Source organism: Chinchilla lanigera, unplaced genomic scaffold, assembly GCF_000276665.1.
Source record: "Chinchilla lanigera isolate Chin_1 unplaced genomic scaffold, ChiLan1.0 scaffold00047, whole genome shotgun sequence".
NCBI lineage: Eukaryota > Metazoa > Chordata > Mammalia > Rodentia > Chinchillidae > Chinchilla > Chinchilla lanigera.
In genome coordinates, this window is record NW_004955448.1 from 212,998 (window position 1) to 235,248 (window position 22,251).

The following is a 22,251-nucleotide window of genomic DNA, read 5'->3' on the forward strand; positions in this document are numbered from 1 at the left end:
TTTTTTTGGTTTTTCTCCGGTACCAGGAACCGAACTCACGACCTTGCGCTTGCCAGGCAGGCGCTTTTGCCGCTGAGCTAAATCCCCAGCCCCGACTGTCTCCCTTGTTATGCAGCTTTTGAGTCTGACACAATTTCTCTATTTTTGCTTTTAGTTGCCTACACTTTTGGTATCACATACAAAAAGTCATTGCCTTGAACAATGTCAAGGAGACTTTTCCTATGCTTTGTCATATAAATTTTATGGTTTCACATCTTACACGTAAATCTTTAATCCGTGTTAACTTTTGTACACGCTGTAAGTAAGCGTCCAATCCCATTCTTCTGCATGTGGATATCCAGATTCTCCACATCACTTACTGAAGAGACTGCCCTCTCCCCACTGTATACTCTTGGCATCACAATCAGGGTTAACACTAGTTGACCATATATGCATAGACTGTTCTGTGGCACTAGTCTATGAGTTTATCAATACCATATCATTTTGATTTCAATATAGGTTATTAATATAGACTATTTTTAATGTTATAATCCATGAAGTGCTGGAAAACAGAATGAATGAGAACCTGGCTTAATAAAACTTAGCCAAAAAGCGGTATTCATGCTGGTAGTTCTAATGAATAAATACTTTCTCTACTACTAGAAAATTAAATTTACTGAAGTTTATTTCTTTTTTATTATCTTTTTTTTTGAGACAGGGTCTCACTGTGTAATTCAGGCTGGCCTTGAATTTAATATGCAGCCCAGCCTGGCCTCAAAATCACAGAATCCTCCTGCCTCAGCCTTCCAAGTGCTAGAATTACAGGTGTGTGCCACTACGCCAGCTAGGTTTATTTATTTCTTAACACAAACCTAGCTGTCCAACTTTTTAGGTACATGAGATTAAGGTATTTTCTTCAAAACTACACCACTGAAGATTTAAACCACGATTCTGTTTGAGGAAGAAATGAGCTCATAAAAAACTGTATAAAACTCATATTATTTAATTACATGCTTTTAGAAAGAAATGATTATGCAATGCTAATAAGCCCTTTCATCAGGAAAAATTAACCTCAATTAGAACTATGAAACAGTTTCATTTTTATGTGTTTAAAATTTTCTATGATACAAAACTAAACACACATAGTGAGAAAAAGGAAAAAAAAATAGCAACACACTTAAAAGTAAACCCACCACTTTAGAATTCTCTTTGTATCGAAAAGCCAGCTGGTAAGCTGCAAATACTAAAGGTGGCAATGTGAAACGAATCCGCTGATTTCCACCAGCTCCAAAATGCTTTCGTGCTGTGTTTAAGATCTGAAAGAAAAAACATTTAAAAAAATATTTTCCACACTACAATTAATGATTGATAAAATTAAATAGGGGCTCAAATTATCACAATTACTACCATTTTGTGAATACACTCAATGTACCAGGACTTATGGTGGCAAGTACTTTACATATTTGTCTCCCTGAGTTGTCACAATCACCCTAGAGACAAATACTAACCTCATCTCACAAACGGGGAGGCCTAAGGTTTGGGGAGGTTGGGTAACCTGTCCTAGGTAGCTAACAGAATCAGAGATAGAGTATATTTAAATATATTTCCATGCATGCATGTATAAGCATACTGTGTTGATAAAGAATGCAGACTCTGAAGACAGCAAACAGTTAAGGATGAGGTATGAGGGTAGAACACCTCCCTAGCATGCACCAGACCCTAGGTTTGAGCCTAACATTGCAAGAAACAAACAACCTCTAATACTTAATACCTGTGTGACCCTGGGTGAATCAGCCAATCTTAAGCACAAGATTCATTTGAAAAATGGGGTAACATGCTTTTAGGGCTGTTCGGATAAACAAGACATATAGAGTGTTATCCATAACTGACATAATACATATGCTCAGATAATTGTGGCTACTATATTGGAAAACCAAAGAATCCAGAATTCATGCAATATTTTTTAATATATACAACACAGTATGTGACATACATGGGTTTTGCAAATATTTCTGATATGGTAGGTGGATAAAAGAATCCACTCCCCTTGGGGCAGTCAGATCCAATGATCCTATACTTCAAGGGCTCTGCATGCAGGCAAAACCACCTGGCCACGTGCGGAAGGCATACTTCTTACTACTGTCTTTGCTATGCAATGGGAAAGAAAACATACAAAATCTTACACAAAAACGTAAGATCATTTAAAATACCTGAGTAATCCAGCCAGTCTGTGTACAGATCACATAGTACACAGAGCACAGTATCTCTGTGCTTAGAATGTCACTAAGCCAAGTCAAAGACTATCACACTACAAGCAGAAAGCAACCTCTTCACATCAGTTATCACACACAAATGTCAACTATAACAAGGTCGGCAGAAAGAGACAATCAGGACTCATCTTCAAATAAAAGATTTTTGCAGATTATAGTAACCTAACTGCCTTATGTATCCAATAATAAATTACCTTCCTCAAACAATAATTAGGGAGCCAACCAGGGCATCTTTTGTTAAAATAACTGCCCACTATCAGTTGCCAACACCCCAACTTAGGCAACATGTTTTATTCATTTTGGAGAGATTAACTGAGGACTAATAAAAAAAACTTCACCTGATTGTTCTGTATCAGGAAACAAGGGTTAAGGAAAAGGCAAATGAATTTTTAAAAGTCCTTTACACATTTTCAATGTGACGAACAAATACAAAATATTGCAAACCTTGGGAAAACAAAACTGAACATAATGATTACGTTTCTTATATTTAAAGTTTATTATGATGAGCAACTAAGCATTCTTAAAAGCAAAACACAGTTAAAAAAGAATATGAAAAGAGAATAATTATAAGTCATTGCAGGTCAGGTTCTGCAATTCTCAAGAAGTCTCCCAAAGAAACTAGAATGCATGGGTGCACACCTGTAATCCCAGCTGCTTCGGAGGCTGAGGCAGGAAGACTGCAAATTCAAGGTCAGTGTGGACAACTTAATTAGACCCTGTCTCAAAATTAAAAAGGGTTGAGGATGTAGCTTAGCACTTGCTGGATTCAATCCTTGGTACTACAAAATAAATAAATACATGTGTACAAACATACTTATAGACATAAATAAAAACAAAAAGAAATAAGCTGGAGCATCTAATTTGTACCTCATAAGCTCCAAAAGCTTATAACTATTTATTTATACAAAAGTCTATGGGCCACAGCCAGGCATGGTGGCACATGCCTGTAATTTACACACTCCTGAGAAGCTGAAGCAAGAGGTTCACAAGTTCAAATCCAGCCTGGGCAACTTAGTAAGATTCTGTCTTGAAATTAAAAATACATAAAAAGGTCTGGTTCAATCTCCAGTATTTCAAAGCAAAAATAAACAATCTGAGCATAGTGGCATATGCCTATAATCCTGGTGCTTGGGAGGCTGAGGCAGGTGGATCACCATGAGTTTGAAGCCAGCCTGGGCTACATGGTGAGCTCAAGGCCAGCCTGAACTATACAGTGAGACCCTGTCTCAAAATACCAAACAACAACAGAACAAACAAAAGTTCATGTACCAGGTGCACATATAATCGTAGATACTGTGGAGGCTGAAACAAGGAGATTGCAAGTCTGAGGCCAGTGTGGGTAACTTAGTGAAACTAGTGAGACACTGCCTTGAACAATAAAAAGGGGTAGGAATACAGCCCCACTGGGTTCAGTCCCCAGAACTGTAAATGAATAAATAAATTAAAATAAAAAACATCCTATCAGAAGCTGATGAAGAATTATGGTAAGACTTCACATACCAGGTACTGCTGATCAGGGTCCTCAGACCGAAGAAGATGAATGAATCGGCCCACAAGGCTCTGCTCATCAGCAAAGTCTTCTGGATCAGGGTCTTCTACAGGCTGATCTGGCTGATCCTGAATCAGTGTAGACACCAAGTTCATTATGGAATCCACCTGTAAAATAGGAGACACAAGAAACCCACTAGTGTGAAACCATCAGCACATAAAGCCATTGTCAAAAGTGTTTCCAGTTGTGTAAAGTTATAAAATAATTTCATTTTTTAGCAAGAAAGTCAATATTTGCATGTCAGTACATATATACACAGGCTAAAGTCTGGAAAAAGATGTACCAAATATTAATTAATACTGGTTATTATCTTTCCAGTGGAATAAGAGATATGCAGTAATTCTATATACATCTGCAGTTTTCTAGTTTGTATCATGAATAAGCCACTCACAGTTTTTCTTTAGTATTAAATTACCCTCCCCAATCTCATATCTAGTTGTAAAGATCTAAAATTGTAAGCACACTGTCTTTTCCTCTAAAATAGCTGACTGATATTCTTACCTGGTCTTGAGAGACAATTTCTGTATTATAATCCAGAACATTGCTAAGCACATAACAACTCATACTCTTTCTGGACTCGTAGTCAAAGTACTCAAAGAGTGGGTGGAAATGTTTTAATTTCAAGACGGTCAAAATATTGTTGTATGTATCAACAGGTATCTTCAAAAGTCTGGTGAGTTCCTTTGAAACTGCACTACTGGTAGCAATACTACAAAAAGAAAAACAGTAACCCTTTCATGAATAAAGTTTTTTTTTTTATACAGACAAACAGCACTGTTTCATAAAAACTTTCAGTTATACATTAAAAGAAATGGGTCAAGTGACCCATTTCACAGTACCCCAAAATACATTAAAGATCTCCTTTAGGATTAAGAAGCCTATCTAAACACACTATTATTGTTGTGTTGATACAAAATATATCATTCTATTAATTAACATACAGGTTATGTGGCTGGAATTAAAATGACTATCTAGAATTTGACAACTTCTAAGGAAACTGTTTTAATTGGTAGTTTGGATCCTAGAACAGCCAACAAGTGTACATACATGTTGAAAGGGTTTTTCTGGTGTTTTTTTTTTGAAACAGGGTCTTGCTATGTAGTTTAGGCTGGCCTTGAATCCACTGTGTGGCACAGGCTGGCTTCAAACTTGTGACAATTCTCCTGCCTCAGCCTCCTGAGTGCTGGGGCATAGGTGTGTGCCGCCAGCTCATGTTGAAAATGAATATGGAAAAAAAATCTATGCAAAATCATGGAATGGAAAAATATAGAAATTACTTCTGCATCAAATATCAGTGATTAAGCAAAAACAGGTTGAAATTAAGGTACCAGCTTATAGGAACACTCTGTCCTTTGGCACTTAGCATTTCTAATTATTTTGTCTATTTTTCCTTAAAAACTCCCTTGATGGAGGAAGATATAATTTTCTCTTATAACTTATTCAAGATTTGCCCTGTTTTTTACTCCTCACTCTCTACAAAAAAAAAAAAAAAGGACTGCATGACCAAAAGAAAAAAGAGTGATAAAAACAGGTAAAGTGAAAAGAAATTTTCCTGAAACAGGGGAGATGGGAAGAAGAAAAGATTACATGAGGTGAAATTAAGAATAATTTCGGGAAGAGGACCTAGCTTGAACTAAGTTCAAAAAGTGGGGATTGGGATAGTAACAGAGTTGCTGGGGAAAAGATAACACAACCAAAACTGCCAATTACAGAGCACCATAGGTATGGGACAGAATGGCTGATGGAGCATCAAGTAAACAGTATTTTATTTTCCTTAACAGCATCAAAATCAAAGCTCAAAATTGAAAAACATTTAAAACAATTTAATTTCTATACTGTAATATAAATATAGCCCTAATTTTCTACAATTTATTCATCATCAGGAAACCACTTCTTAGGAAAATACTGCTAAACATCAAGTTTTCCTAATAGTTTACAAACCAGCTCATTCATATACGGAAAGGGGTCCAATATAGAGACATAGGTCTCTGAGGACTGCATGTGGTCCAAAGGGGTTACAGTCTGATCAACGTGTGCAAACCAAGTAACTGGTTTCCATCTTTTGCCCCCATTAGCACCAATCATGACAATTACAATAAATGCTTAAAACAAGACAAATCCTGACATTTCTTTTTTCTTTTCTTTTTTTTTTTTTGAGACAAGCTCTCACTATGAATTCACAGCCATCTTCCTGCTTCAGCTTCCCTCTCAAGTGCTGAGATTACAGGTGTGCACCACCACACCAGGCAAATGCTAACATTTCAAACAGCAGTTGACCAAAAAAAAACCTGGGACCAAAGAGTACTTTATAAAGATTTTTACAAAAAAATGACTTACTGTTCAAGGTTGAGCTTGTTGAATATCTCCACTGTTGTTTCTAGAACTTTATCAACATAGTCCACACGATCAGGGTAACATTTCATGGCAAGATTAATGAGAGAGACTTGTAAAGATACAACATCCTCTGAAGGCATATCTTGTCTAGACTGGAATGTTTATACAATCATACAATTATAAAAGTATCTACCAGCAGAGACGTTTTAAAGTTTTGTGAACACAGAAAAGCCACACAAACCTGTATCACTGTAGCCACCTGCTGTGAAAATATATCAAAAAGTTTAATATCTGCTGGGATCCCAGGTCCATCTTCACGATGAGCAAATAAAGCTAATCTAAAAAACAGAACAGCCTGAATTTTAAAAAATAGAGATCTGGGCAGTAAGATCGCACACGACTCTATTCTCATTGCTTTTCTGTATTTTCTACTAGCAAATTTCTCCTAAAACATTAGAAAGGAGAGTTTTAAATGTACTTAGTTTTTAACCAGTTTTGTCAGTGATGCCTGATTTCATCAGCTTTTTTACTTTGTACCATAAGAAACAGATTTTCAAAAGGCTAGTTTTCCCAAACTTTCTGAAGCCTCATCAAATAGATATGGATAGAAGTGCATTAAAGTCACAAATGTGTCCCACAGCCATGACTTAGATAAATTATCTTTAAAAGACAAAAAGAAAAGATTATTTTAAGATACTGCAAAGTTTGAAACACAACTTATTCCAAAAGGAATAAAGTTAACTTTCATTTCCTATATCTCAAATAATCGAAAATCATGTCTGTTCCATTATTACATGTCAGGGTCACAAGTCTATCTACATTTTGTTACACAGAGAGGAATCACTACTAGTTGGGGTAGCTAGGTGACATGACATCCTACACAAAATATCCAGATTACTAGCTTCCATTAAAAAAGATCCCAATAAGCATGTAACTTTTATTTCCCCAGTGGTACCGAGGACTGAACCTAGAGTCTTTGCAGGCACTACGCTACATCTCCATTTACCCTAGCCCTCTTTTTGAGACAAGACCTCATTACAATGTTAAATTGCCCAGGCTGGCCTTGAACTTAGGATTTTCCTGCCTCAGCCACCCAAGTGCTGAGATAATAGGCATGTACCACCATATCTAGCTAGCATATAATTTTTGCTGCACAGATAGAGGATGGAACTGATACTTTGGGGAATTCTGTTACATAAATTCTCAGACTTTAAAACTAATAATTAGATAGGTGTAAAACAAAACAAAAGGTACTTGTAGACATAAATAATAAATCCATTATGGTTTAGACTTGGAATGTCCCTGTGGCCACATGTATCCAGAGGCTTTTGGCAGTGACTGGATGATTCAGGTACTGTAGCTGACTTGGTGTCAGGACAGACATGGGGCCCAGGGAGAGGCTGGTCACGGGTTCATGACCCAAAAAGGTCTGACTCCCTCTCTACTCTCAGCTTCCTGGCTGCCATGACAGGAGCAGCTCTCCTCTGCCCAGGCCCTGCTGCCATGCCTTTCTCCCTTGAAGCCCGCCAACTATGGACTAAGCTCATGAGCCAAAATGAGCCTCTCTTCCTTTAAGTTGATAATGTCAGGCATTTTGTTACAAACACAAGGAAAGTAAGACAAAATCCACTTGGTTTTCTGGTTCATAACAATCTGTACCCTCATAAGCAGGACATACATTATGTAATACACACATATATTACTACTGTTATTATTATATTTTATTTCTACCATGTAGCACGCTTTCCAAGTAGTCATACATCAGAGCCATGATAAAAGATGTTTTATATTTTTAATCAGCCAAGAACAGTGACAAAAAAGAAAGAAAACTTAAAGGATATTCACTAAAAATATGTGATAGCCTAATTTGTTTTTAAAAGTGGTTAGAAAAATGATTACTTGAACTTTTTTTGTGGGGGGAAGCATTCTACTACTGAGCTACACTTTTTTATTTCTTTTGAGACGGAGGTCTTAGTAAGCCCATGCTAGCCTTGAATTTACTATCTTCCCATCTTAGCCTCCCAAGACCTGTGATTACAGACTGCACCACCACACCCAGGTACTTCAATATTCTTTTTTTTTTTTTTTTTAAGCAGTGGAAAAGTTTATTTGAAAAAAAGTGAAGACTGAGAGAGAAACTGGCTCCACAGAGTGAGCTTGGGCCAAGTAGAAGAGGAAAAAGGAAGAATAAAGAACACCCTGGAGAAAGCAGGGCAGGGTAATCCAGGATAGTGAGCTCTTCTTGGAGCCCGTGTCCCTACTATTCTTAATGATCTATAGCTTATGGTTACTTAATGAAGGAAACTAAATCAAGTTACTCCCTTTTGAAAGTAACTTACATCATGGTGAAAAGTTATGTGATTTGGGGATTTGTAGGATTTAAATGATGGATATGTACAACAATGTCCACATGTCAACTAAATATACATTAAAAATACTACTCATCTTCATGCCTCCCTCACAATTAAAATAAAACCTCTTTCAGCCTAAATGAGGCATACATCTACTAGATATTCATAGTAACAGAGCTAAATTATTTACAGTATTACTTCAAAATCCTTGCTATAACAGAAATAACTCATGAAAATCATTTAAATTCATTATTCCTATGTCAGAACATCTGCCCTCCAATGTTGGAAGCTCTTACCTATCAATTAAAGCAATGATTATATTTTTCACGTTTACATTTTGGTGTAACTCAGCACAGGCCCGAAGAAAAGGATTCAAAGTCTGGAGATGGAATTCATCAGGAAAAACCTAAAAATAAAATAATGATTGATACAAATAAACATATCTCAGATAATATTCCAAGCTCACATATGGCATTTGTGGAAAAAAAATCTTAATCTTATACAGCTATACTCAAATACATCATTTTTAAAACCTCTTTAAACATAGCCCAGTGAGAAATATTCCATTAACCAAAGTACATCTATAAAGCTAAGAAAATAAAGTCTTTTAAGAGATAAAGTAAATGCTGCCACCTACCTGAATAATACACTCCATGAGATATTCTTGAGCCAAAGCATCCCTACAATTCACAACCTGCTCCAATATGCCAGTTAAAACAATCTAGTAAAAGAGTGAAGAACATGTTATGGTAAAAGATCATTTTCAAAATTCTAAGCTATATCCCTAACAACAGACAGAACTAATCTGAAAATCAAGTATACTTTAGATTATTTTTACAATTATTTTTGTATTTGTTTGGTTTTTTTGGCACCAGGAATTGAACTCAGGACCTTGTGCTTGCCAGGCAGGTGCTGTGCTGCTTAGCTATGTCAATGGGGCTACAATTATTTTTAAAATTTCACAAAAACTTCTGTAAAATTCATATAAAATGAAGCTTTTGCTAGCCTAGCCTTCCATTTCTGAAAAGTCTCTTTAGTTCTCTATTGTCTGCTTTTGTATATACCTGTTGAGCTTATTCACCACACACCAAATGGCTTAGAAAGCCAGATCATATTCACTATCTGCTTCTTTACAGGAAGTTCGCTGATCCTTACTTCATTCCCCTCCACTGATCTGCAACTGTCCCTTTCACTATCTTCCTTTTATGTATCCATCCATACTAAAATGTGCCAATACCACACTATTCTCACTTCATTGTAGATCTTGAATCTACATTGTCTGAGCACTCCAACTTTGTTCTTCTCTTTCAAAATTGTTGTGGCTGTTCTAGGGTCTTTGTTCTTTCATGTAAATTTTAGAAATCAGCCTGTTGACTTCTACTGAGAAGCCTGCTAGGATTTTACTTTTTATTTTTAACTAGTACATATTTGCCATACATAGTGTTCCCATTCATCACAGGGAATTTGTACTGGCACATGAAATTTATTTTTTCATTCCTGTCTCCTTCCTTCAACCCTTCTTGCCCTCCCTGTTTACAAACGCTTTGTTTCCATTTTTTCCTTTTAGTCTTTGTTTTTTAAATCCTTCCCCCTCCCCCTTTTGTTGTTCCCCTTCCCATTCGAACATATTCTTCCTACTTTCCAATATCTATCCCTCCATTTTGTTTGTTTACCCTTAGAGTTTCTCATAAAAAGAATTCAATATTTAAACTTGTGTGTCATATTTATTTCACTTATAATTCCTTTTTTTTGGTCTTTTTGAGACAGGGTCTCACTGTGCAGTTCAGGCTGGCCTTGAACTCACAACGATCCTCCCGCCTCAGCCTCCCCGGTGCTGGGATTACAGGTATGTGCCACCACGCCTGGCTATTTCACTTATAATTATGATCTCAAGGTGTATCCATTTACCTACAAATGACTCCAGTTTATTGTTTTTTATGGCAGAGTAGTACTCCATTGAACATAAATACCACATTTTTTTATCTATTCATCCAGTGATGGGTATATGGGTTATTGCCAAGATTTACCTATTATAAATTGTGGCTGCTGGGATTTTAAATTGAGATTCCACTGGATCTATAGATCAATTTAAGGAAAACTGAAATCTTGTCAATATTGAATCTATCAACAAACATGATATATGTTTTACCTTATTTGAGTCTTTTCTGATAAAACTATTTTCAAATATTTCAATGAAATACTAGTTAATAAAAGTATTTAAAAATGAGATTTCAAAGGAACTCTTCTCCACTCTTGGTGGACTGTAAACTGGTGCAACCACTGTAGAAATCAAGTGTGGAGATGGCTCAAAAAATTAGGACTAGAGGTTCTATTCAATCCAGCTATTCCCATTCTTGGTATCTTCCTGAAAGAATTAAAAACATCATACCACAACAATATATGCACACCCATGTTTACAGAGGCACAGTTTGTAACAGCCAAATCCTGGAAATAGCCTAAAGGCCCACCAACTGGTGAATGGATAAAGAAAATGTGGGGTTTTTTTTTATATACAATGAGTAGTACTTGGCCATAAAGAAGGATGAGCCTGAGACATTTCTAAGTAAATGGATGCACCTCAAGACCATGCTCTTTTAAGTAAAATAAATTGCACACATGTAAATACCACATTGTTTCTCTGGTATGAAAAACCGAAAGTGTAAATAAGGGCCAAAATGTACAAGGTATTGTACAATAGGAAGAAAATGTTCAAATGGGGAAAGGAACAAGGGAGGAGGGAGGGGAATAAGAAGGAAAAGTTAAAAAAAGGAGAAAAGAAGGAAAAAATGGAAACAAGCCTTTTGTAAATGAGGAGGAAGGGATGAAGGGAGGGTTAGGCAATATATAAATGTTATATATAGGTACAAATTCTCTACGATGAATGTGATCAATATATATACCTAAAATGTACCAAGAAAATCTTACTGTAAAAAAAAAATCAGATTTCAGTTTGTATCTTACAACATAAGAAGAGGACAAGCAAAAAGATACAAACTTGTTTGTAACGTTCCACATTTACACCTTCCAACTGACTGAGGCGCACCAAGTTGGTTCCTACTAAAATTCTCAGTTCTTGTCTTTCTCGTTCTCTTTTTTCTCTGTCTCGGCTATGTCCTTGATGTTGCATTCGCACCCAAAGCTTGTTCATTTCTGCGAAGTTGAGGAGCACAAAATCCATGGAATCACTGATATCCCCAGTTGTTTCCTCACTACAAAAAGAAAGTTGGAAAAATCCTTATACAGGATGCAAACTCTGAGCCAACTTACTGCTATATACCAGTACTTTATAAAAAACCACTGCACAGCATTGGCTAATGTTAATTCACAAGGGAAACAACAACAACAAAAATTCCAGGGAGAGGACACAATACAAATTAAAGGAACAAACTACTCTCCCCCGCTCCCTACCTTGGACCAATCAGAACAGTTCTTATAGCAACTCCATCAATTCAAAAAGCCTTAAAAAACCTGACACTGTGTACTGCTAACTACATCATTTTCTAACTGCATCATGGTTGAATATTTTGTTTTCACTTGTAGTGTAAGCTTCACAGGAAGATTATTTCCTACCTTATTTTTCAATATATCTTATATGCTTAAAATTCAGCCTGAACTGCATAGCGAGACCCTGTCTCAAAAAGAAAAAAATAAATAAAATGGATAAATTTTTTAAAAAAGGAATTAAATTCTTTAACCGAGGGACCTGTCACATGAAAAAGTCACCCAACATTCAAAGATAACTGCTAGCTGACCACCCACTATTGCTGTGGACAGAAAGTACAGTGGACTTGGAAACCGGAACAGTGGTCATACAAGAGGCAGGAGTCTCTATGAGTAACTTTTTCTTTTAGCGTTAATACCTTACTTTTGTGTACACAGGGAATTAAAATTATTTATATTCTAGGGTAACTGGCATTCCTAAATTATAAACACTGATACAATCATAAAAGTCATACTTTCAAAGAATATTTAATGTGCTCAATTATATTAAATGAAAAAGGTGGATGCTAATAATTGAAAGACACAATTTGCATAAGAGTATGTTTTAGATCATCTACATATTTTGAAGAATTCTATTACTGCATTGGAAATCTACACACAAAATGCTATCAGTGACTGGGTTGGGGAATTACTGATATTTATTTTCTTATTTCTGTATACTTTTCTACATTTTAAAAATAATTCATTATAAAAAAATTTACAAGTAAACCAAGAAAGAAAATTAATTACTCTGTTGGCTCTCCTTCATCAGGTAAAATGTTTCTGGTACACTGAAGAAGGTAATTTCGAAGAAATAAACCTCTTAGTGGATGCTGCACACCACGGCACATTTCTACCAAATCTTTCAAAATATCTTTTCTGGACTGAGGAAATGACTTGACATATACAACTCCAACTGTGATCAACAGATAACTAGGAAAATTATGAAGAGACATTTGATTAGAAATAAAATACTCAAATCAAGAATATGATTATGTCCAAATATACTGTATATAAGCATATTAAATAAACAAGATAGAAATCATGTTGTTTTCTCCTGTGTTATGAAGATATATCATTGAATTTAAAATATAAGCACTAAAAATATAAAAAACAAAGCAAAGGCAAAATATCCACTGATCTCTAAATATCTGTATCTACATCTGTATCTCTCCATGTATCTATACAGGATATGTTTGAAGATCCTCAGTGGATGATTCAAACTGCAAATACACTATATAAAATTTACTTTATAAATTAAGGCACAGTAAGAGATTAACAATGGTAAAACAACAATTACAACAATGTACTTTAAAACAATGTGCTATTATAAAAGTTATGTGAATACGGTCTCTTGTTCATACTATGTTGTACTCACCCTTGTGATGATGTGAGACGGTACAGTGCCTATGTAATGAGATGAAATCAAGTGAATCATGTGGGTGTTCTGGTAGGCTACTCAGTAAGAGTTACTTGAACACAAGCGCCATGGTAACATGTGAGCTGATCTGATAACCCAGACCTCTACTAACAGGTGAATGGCATATAAAGTGCAGATATGACAGACAAAAGGATGATTCACATTCCCAGTGAGATAAAGATTTCATCACACTACTCAAAACTGTGTGGAAATTAGAACTTAAGTTATTTCTGGAATTTTTCATTTAATCTTTTTGGATCCTGATTGGTAGTAACTAAAACCTTGGATAAGAGGGGGTTTCCTTTATATAGATACACACACCACCTACAGACACAGTAAGAAGAAAATAACTGCCATATATTAACTTTCCTAGTAGTCAAAAGACTAAAATATCAGATCCATTTTTTTGATTTCTAAACCTCCTCAAATGTATCTATCTACTGTATATCTATAAAGAACAAATTCACTTTAAAACTTAATGGTTAAATTATAAATACCTTTAAACATTTTTTTCCAGAAAAAGGATATAACATCAAGTGGGAAATGCAGGTATAAAGTCCTCAGCTTCTAATTACTTACAGCCTTGGGATAATGTTTCCAGCATATTGTACAAGTTCATAGAGATCTGCCACTTTCCTTCCTTTAGCAAACTCATCTGTCAAGTAGACCTCCAAGTAGTGCAGTTCATCAGAAATAGCCATATCTTAAAGTTATGATTAAGGACTCAAATAAAGACAAGCCAACCGAAACAAAACTGTAACTTGGAGAGTTAAAACTATTGGTTAGATATTAAAACTATTGGTTAGATATCTTAAATTTAGTGTTCTGAGAGAATGTTTAAAGCAAAGTGTTTAAAGCAAAGTGTTTCAGGCTGGGAATGTAGCTCACCAGCACATCGCCTTGTCTGGCAAGCACAAGGTCCTGAGTTTGATTTCCGGTACCAAAAAGAACATAACATAAAGCAAAGTATTTAAAGCAAAAACGTCAGTTGAGTTTTCCTTACTTTAAAATAAAAGACTTTTCAGCCAGGCATGGTGCATGCACCTGTAGTCCCAAATGTCCAGGAGATTAAGTTAGGAGGATCCTGAGAATTTGAGCTCAGGAGTTTAAGATCAACCATGGGTAACAAAGCAAGATCTCATCTCTAAATGAGCAAATAAATGATAGGATTTTTAACCAACCATAGGAAACAATAAGATCTGCAGAAAACTTTAATAGAAAAAAAACAAAATTAGACTCATCAAGGATGACCCAAAAGTTTATTCTTCAACATTCAAAAGATACAAAGTTCATAGTAGCTCTTTGGTGATAACATAGAAGTCCGGAGTTCACCAAGCATATTAGATGCATGTTTCAGAGCATCCATAAGCTTGTTTTTGTCCTACAGAAACACCAAAAGAAATGATAAGAACGTTTCATTTAAAGAAACATTTATCTTGGTTATAAAACCTCTAAGTTAAGGGTCTGTTACATAGTTTTAGAAGTATACAGTACTTAAAATTATTTTAACCACATAAAACCCACTTTAGTTTCTCCTTATCTTCTCTCTACTGAAAAGATGCACAATTCCTCACCAGTGCTTCAACATTTGGCAAGACTAGGTCTACATATCTAGGACTGTAAACTCCTTACTATAACTTTTTTAACCTCTAGAGGCTAGCACATTAGCTCCATTAATTCATATTTTATCTGCAATTCAGAGGTCTGGCGCACTAATGGTTTTGAAACAAGATACTATTCTGACAATGGCTTTATCACAGGTTAAAGACTCTTCTGAGTGACTATCCATGCAAATTTGCTTTTCTTCTGTATTCTTTAAATCCTTACCATGTCCATTTAACTCATAAATACTAACAATTGCTTGAGATACAGCAAACACTATCCGCAAGAGAAAGAGAAAGAAGCAATAGCAAACCATTTTTTTTCCAGTCCAAGACAATTACATTCTTTCCAAATTTACAAGAAAGCCAAAACAGTTAAGATATAAAAGCATAATCCTAGACTTCAGAAAATGTAAGATAGTATCACCACAGCAACATGGCTTAAACTACCAGCCTATTTAGCTCAGTTGCTTAAGTTTAATCTCCTGAAGTATCTACACAGATTACTTCTTATCTTTTAGAATATAAAAACTATAAATAGGGGGAAAAGTAACTTTAAAGCTAGTTTTTACAATAAGTTATTTATTAAGGATGAAAATTAAAGCTCTCAAGATAATTCAAAGTGAATGCATACAAATCTATTCATTCAACAAGTATTTATTGAGCATACATTATGTGTCATGTACTACCCAGATTTGAGGTACAGAACCAAAAAGGCTAGTAATTCAAGTCAGATAGACATTAGTGTAAATATACAATGATGACACACAAGTGTAAATAAAAGGCAGGGACTCTTGTTCTTTTCAGCTTATATTCCAGTACAGCAGATAATCCCAAGCCATACATTTAGTTATATTTGTGAGTAAAAGGGGTTGTCTGTTGAAATTGTTCATACAGGGCCTGAAGAAGTGAGCCTGAAAACAGATTCTGGTAGACACTGAAAATCAGATTTACTAGAACTAGAAGTGTCACATAACTTTAGAAAACATTTAGATGGTTCCTAAGGAAGCTGCAATCTACACCTGTATCTACCACACTTTCACTCTTACCAAGCATCGCTTCATCTGGAATGACTGAACCTTTACGGCCTGTATCGCTTCATCCAAGAGTTTCTCCTGTTCATCCTGAGGTGACTGCTGTGTCGTAGGCTGAAAATATTTTTAAAAATATTTCCATTAATGTCTCTTAAACACTTTTTTTCTAACAAATCTCTTATGTTTATAGTTCTAGTCTTAGCCAAAACTTTCATATAACCCTCATTCCAGTTCCATAGCTCAAACCAATGTGTCAAGTTTTGACAACTATGAACTGACTTAACCTCCTTTTAGCAGAATGGCTTCAAATAAACTCGTGGTAGTAGTCTATAGCTGTATTGTGCTACCATGTTCTGAAACCAACGAGAGGACAGGCATCTATCCAATCTAATCTTTGTGATAGGTAATAGTTTAACTCAAATCTCTAAACACCTCTCTTTCCCTCTCAACTATTTTTTTAATCTGTATTTTAGGCTACTCTTAGGCAATGGATAACAAAGAACTAAACAGTTCAGAAATAAAATAACAAATTAATTCTCAGTGACTTACATTAGAAAATGACAAAGAATACTCTCCTCAAATACCTTGTTTATACCACTTAAAATATACAGCTATATTAAAAGACACAGCTATAATGGACAAAATATATCTACTCTTCTCAGAATTGGCAAAAATCTGCTTGTAAAATGAATTAGCTTTTGCTGTCAGGTAGAATCAACTACTCAGAAGGTAACATATTGTATAATTCCATTTATTTGAAATAGCCTTCATAGATATATCATTCATGGAAACATAAAGCAAGTTGGTGGTTATCAGGAGGGATGGTGGAGGTTACTGCTTATTGAGTACAGGGTTTATTTCTGAGGTGTTTTAAACTGTATTAAATATCACTGAATTGTCCATCTCAAAAGCTGATTTTTTTTTTTTTTTTTTTTTTTTTTTTTTTTTTTTTTTTTTTTTTTCCGGTACCGGGAACCGAACTCATGACCTTGCGCTTGCCAGGCAGGCGCTTTGCCGCTGAGCTAAATCCCCAGCCCCTCAAAAGCTGATTTGACATCAATTTCAACTTAATCTTTAAAAAGACAAAATGTCTATTACATAATGAGTTAGAAAAGGTAGAAGGCAAAGAGTAATAAACATGAAACAAAAACCCGACTTATTCATACCTGAGACAATCATATCAATATTTATTTCACAAATTAACAAAGAAATATAAATCACACAAAATCCACCTCCAAACTACAACAGCTTGTAAAGATTAAAAACTTTCTCTTTGTTTAATTTTGCAAAGAGAAAAATAGTAATTGAATAATGAACAATGCTATACACCTCCTTCTATTACTTTTTGCATGACAAACTTCAGTAAACTGCATTTCCCTATAATCATTCTTTAGGAGTATAAATAAATTTCAAAGAAAAAGTAAAGTGTCTTTTAACTTTAAACAGAACATTACTTTATATAGCAGAACTATTAACATAAAATGCTAGTTTCAGAGGTAAAGAGAACACCAGCATCATGAAATGTCCTATTCACCACAGGCTAGCCCTCTGAGCACTTCAGTGAAACCAAACTATTGTCTGAGATTTTTTTGGCTCTTTACTTCTGGATAAGACAAGTTTAACTGTAATTAGAATCACTGGATTTCATTAAGTTGAAAGGTCAACTCAGAGCTAAAGAGGAATACATGACATTTTATAAGAGTTAGGTTTATCACATTCACACTGCTACACAGTCATTACTACCTTCTGCTTCCAGAATTTTTTCATCTTTCCAAATGTATCCATCATCCATGTATCTGTTAAAAACGTGTGTTAATACACACCTCCATCCTTCCTCAAGTAATTCTTTTTCTTTAAGTTTGGCTACTCTGGATACCTCACATAAGTGAAATCACACAATATTTTTCCTTTTGTGTCTGGTTTGTATTACTTAGTGTAATCTGTTCAAGGCTTATCCATGCTGTAACATGTATAAGAAGTTCCACCATGGCAGGCACGGGCAGTCTCTGATTGCTCTTTGAGTGGTCCGGTCTGGCTCCCGCGCACATCCTGAACTGACTAAGAAGCAGAACCAGGCGGGCTGTGATTCGCTCCCACCACCACCGTTCCCAACTGAAAATCGTGGAGAGAGCCAGGTATTTCCCACTACTTCCTGGGGGCAGAGTGGGTGACCCACAATCTCGCCACCACTACAGTCTGAGTCTCTGCCCTCCATGCACCCGGGGCAGACAGGAGGTCCTCACTCAGAAGGCCAGGGGACTGCTCTCACCATTTGTACATGGGCCTCCCTGCAAGTGCCCTGTACTGAGTGAGCGAGTGCTCAAAGAGCTGCAGGTCCTGCAGATCAAGTATGTGCTTTACTTGCACCCGGACCCCCTGGGGATTCGCAAGAATGGGCAGTCTGTGACTGCTGTCAATCTAGACCGCACCTGGTTCCTATAAGTGTCCTGAACTGACTGGAGACACAGAATCAGGTGGTTCACAAACTCTCGACTCTGCAGTTCATATTTGGGTTTTGCCTGTACCCTGAACTGCCTGGGGACATAGGTCCACTGAACCAGGATTGTCACACCAGTGCAACCTGAGTCTAGGCCGTGCACGTGCCCTGAACTGCAAGGGGATGCTGGATCAGACAGTTTGCCATCAGCTGACACTAATGCCCACATCCGAGACCTGGGATAACAAGATACAAATCAACAACTGTCAGAAAACCCCAGACTAAGTAGTGCTTCTCAGGGGTCACGGAGGGGTAAACCTGACCAACAGGAAAACTAGGGACACTAGTGGCCTATGCTGTGCAGCCACTGGACAGGAAAACTGAGCTTTCTGCATCCAATATCAAACACGACCAAATGAAAGACTAAAACACAATCCCAGAACTCCACTCCACTCAGAACAAGTCCAGGACACATCAACATAGGGGAACTTGGTAAACACAAGCCTGAAATAGCTGAAATGATTGCAATGGATGTAAAGAAACAACTCCATAAGGCCATGGAAGAGATGAGATCAGAAATAATCTCTCAGGCAAAAAATGAAATGATAATAATAATGAAAGAACTGCTCAAAAAGTCTGAAGAAGAAACATGTAACAAAATAGAAGAACAAATGCAATGGATGGAAGCGTTCAATGAAAAATATAGAAAGGACTTAGAATGCATGAACCAGATTCAAAGAGACTTCCAGGAAAACAAAGCTTCCACTGAAAGCTGCCAAACACACTTGAATGAAGCTAAAGATAGAATCTCAGACTTTGAAGACAGCATGACAGCTAGCGACCGTGAAAGGATCTTGTAAAATCAACAAGGATCCAGGAAAAGTCAATTCAACAGCTGCAAGATGAGGCAAGGAGGAATAATGTAAGACTTTTAGGAGTCAATGAAACAGCAAGAGGCAACACAACTGACATAAAAAGAATACTGGTAGAAATAATAGCAGAAAATGTCCCAAGTATGGAAACAGAACCTGATATACAGTAAATGAGGCATATAGAACTCCAATCAACCACAACCAAAATAAAACTACACCCAGACATATAATAGTCAAGTTCCCAGATCTCCAGCAAAAGAACAGAATATTAAAAGCAGCTACAGGAAAGAAACAGATTACCTATAAAGGAAAGCTCTCAGAATCACGGCAGACTTCTTACCACAAAACATCCAACTGAGAAGAGCTTGGAGTGAAGTATTACAGGTCCTGAGACAAAACAGCTTCCAACCAAGACTGATGTACCCTACCAAACTACCCCTCAAATTCAACAGAGAAATAAAATATTTTCACAACCAAGAACAATTGAAGAACTTCATGAGTGCCAAGTCAGCATTACAAAGAGTACAAAAAGATTTTCTAGACAGAGAAAAATGTGACCACAATTTCAAGAACAGCACAAACAAAACATCAAGAAGAGCAAGCAAGTAATCAGATAGAAAAAGAAGGACACCAATGCAAGTAAATAACATGACAATGATAAATCAATACATATTGGTTAAAACTATAAATGTAAATGGTCTCAATTCTCCAGTGAAAAGAAACAGACTGGCAGAGTGGATTAAAAAACAAAATCCAACAATATGCTCTATACAAGAAAAACATTTTACTCAAAAGGAAATCCACAGACTAAAAGTCAAAGGATGCAAAACAATCCTCCATGCAACAGGAACCCAGGAAAAAACATCTGTAGTTATTCTGTTTGCAGGCAATATAAACTTCAAAACAACAACAATCAAAAGAGATAAAGAAGGTCACTACATACTAGTCAGGGGAAAACTGCAAGAGGATGAGATAACAATCATAAACATGTATGCACCGAATATTGGAGCTCCAAATTATATAAGACAAATCTTAACAGGCATGAAAATCCATATAATTAATACCACTATAGTAACAGGGGACCTCAACACCCCATTGACACAAAGAGATAGGTCAACTGGACAAAAAATCAGCAAGGAAATAACAGATCTGAACCAAACGTGAACAAATGGACTTAGTAGATGTCTACAGTGTCCCACCCCACAACATCAGAATACACATTTTTCTCAGCAGCACATGGGTCTTTCTCTAAAACAGACCACATCCTAGCCCATAGAGCATATCTTCTGAAATGCAAAAGAATTGCAATTATCCCGTGCATATTATCTGACCACAGTGCAATGAAACTGGAAATTAATGACAAAAGGACTCCAAAAACTCCACGAACACTTGGAAATTAAACAACCACCTCCTCAACAACCAATGGGTCACAGAAGAAATTGAAGATGAAATTTAAAAATACCTACAAACAAATGAAAATGTAAATACAACTTACTGAAATCTATGGGATACAATGAAAGCAGTCCTCAGAGGGAAATTTATAGCAGTGAGTTCACACATAAGGAAAACAGAAAGAGAACAAATAAGTAGCCTAATGCTGCATCTTAAACTTTTAGGAAAAGAACAAGTCAGGCCCAAAGCCCAAAGAAGAGAGGAGATTAGAGTTGGTTCTCTGAAAGAATAAATAAAATTGATAAACCCCTAGCCAACCTTATCAAGAAAAGGAAGGAAAGAACTCAGATTCATGCAATAAGGAATGAAAAGGATGAAATCACTACAGATTCCACAGAAACTGAGAAGATCATTAATACCTACTCTGAAAATCTTTACTTCCATAGGATAGAAAACTCAGAAGAAACGGACAGATTCCTAGATGTGTACGAATTACCAAGGTTGAGTAAACAAGATATAAAAATTCCTGAACAACCTAATATCAGTTAAAGAGGTTGAAAACGTGATTAAAAACCTACGAAAAAAGAAAAGCCCAGGCACTGATGGATTCACAGAAGAATTTTACAAGAAAGTCAGAGAAGATTTAATACCAACCCTCCTCAAACTATTCAATGAACTTGAAAAGGAAACAATTCTCCCTAACTCATTTCTGGAGGCAAGCATTATACTGATATCAAAACCAGAGAAAGACCCAACCAAGAAAGAGAACTGCAGACCAATCTCCCTAATGAATATAGATGCAAAGATACTCAATAAGATACTAGTCAACAGAATGCAGCAAATCATGAAGAAAATCATGCATCACGACCAAGTCGGATTCATTCCAGGAACACAAGGTTGGTTTAATATTCGCAAATCTATAAATGTTACATGCTATATCAATGGAGCCGAAGACAAAAACCACATGATCAGCTCAATAGATGCACAAAAAGCTTTCAACAAGGTCCAACATGCATTCATGATAAAAACTCTACAGAAAATGGGAATAGATGGTCTTTACCTTAACCTGATCAAAGCCATCTATGACAAGCCAACAGCCAACATCATTCTCAATGGACAAAAACTGAAAGCTTTTACTTGAAAATCAGAAATAAGACAAGGATGTCCGCTGTCACCCTCCTGTTCAATATAGTTCTGGAACCATTAGCCAGAGCAATTAGACAAGAGAGAGAAATAAAAGGAATAAGGATAGGAAAGGAAGAAGTAAAACTATCATTATTTGCAGATGACATGATAATTTACATGGAAGACCCCAAAAACTCCACAGACGACTCCTTGAATTTATCAACAAATTCAGCAGTGTAGCTAGATACAAAGTCAACACCCAAAAATCGATAGCATTCCTATACACAACAACAGACAGACTGAGAGAGAAAGGAAACCATACCTTTCACAATAACATCCAAGAAACTGAAATATTTAGGAATCAATCTAACAAAAGAAGTAAAAGATCTATTCAATGAAAACTACAG

General features: G+C 36.1%; 1 protein-coding gene across 1 annotated transcript in view; it reads right to left on the reverse strand.

Annotated features, from left to right (window-relative positions):
• The window catches only part of Vps35 (VPS35 retromer complex component), a 32,683-nt gene that overhangs the window by 5,416 nt on the left and 5,016 nt on the right, over positions 1-22,251 (reverse strand). Inside the window, exons 2-13 of the mRNA XM_005392978.2 lie at positions 16,034-16,132; positions 14,668-14,764; positions 13,963-14,086; positions 12,714-12,896; positions 11,479-11,692; positions 9,121-9,204; positions 8,780-8,889; positions 6,374-6,470; positions 6,136-6,284; positions 4,300-4,507; positions 3,750-3,905; positions 1,173-1,295 (exon numbers count right to left, since the gene is read on the reverse strand). Coding sequence (XP_005393035.1) covers positions 1,173-1,295; positions 3,750-3,905; positions 4,300-4,507; positions 6,136-6,284; positions 6,374-6,470; positions 8,780-8,889; positions 9,121-9,204; positions 11,479-11,692; positions 12,714-12,896; positions 13,963-14,086; positions 14,668-14,764; positions 16,034-16,132 — 1,644 coding nt within the window. The remainder of the gene's footprint in view (positions 1-1,172; positions 1,296-3,749; positions 3,906-4,299; positions 4,508-6,135; positions 6,285-6,373; positions 6,471-8,779; positions 8,890-9,120; positions 9,205-11,478; positions 11,693-12,713; positions 12,897-13,962; positions 14,087-14,667; positions 14,765-16,033; positions 16,133-22,251) is intronic.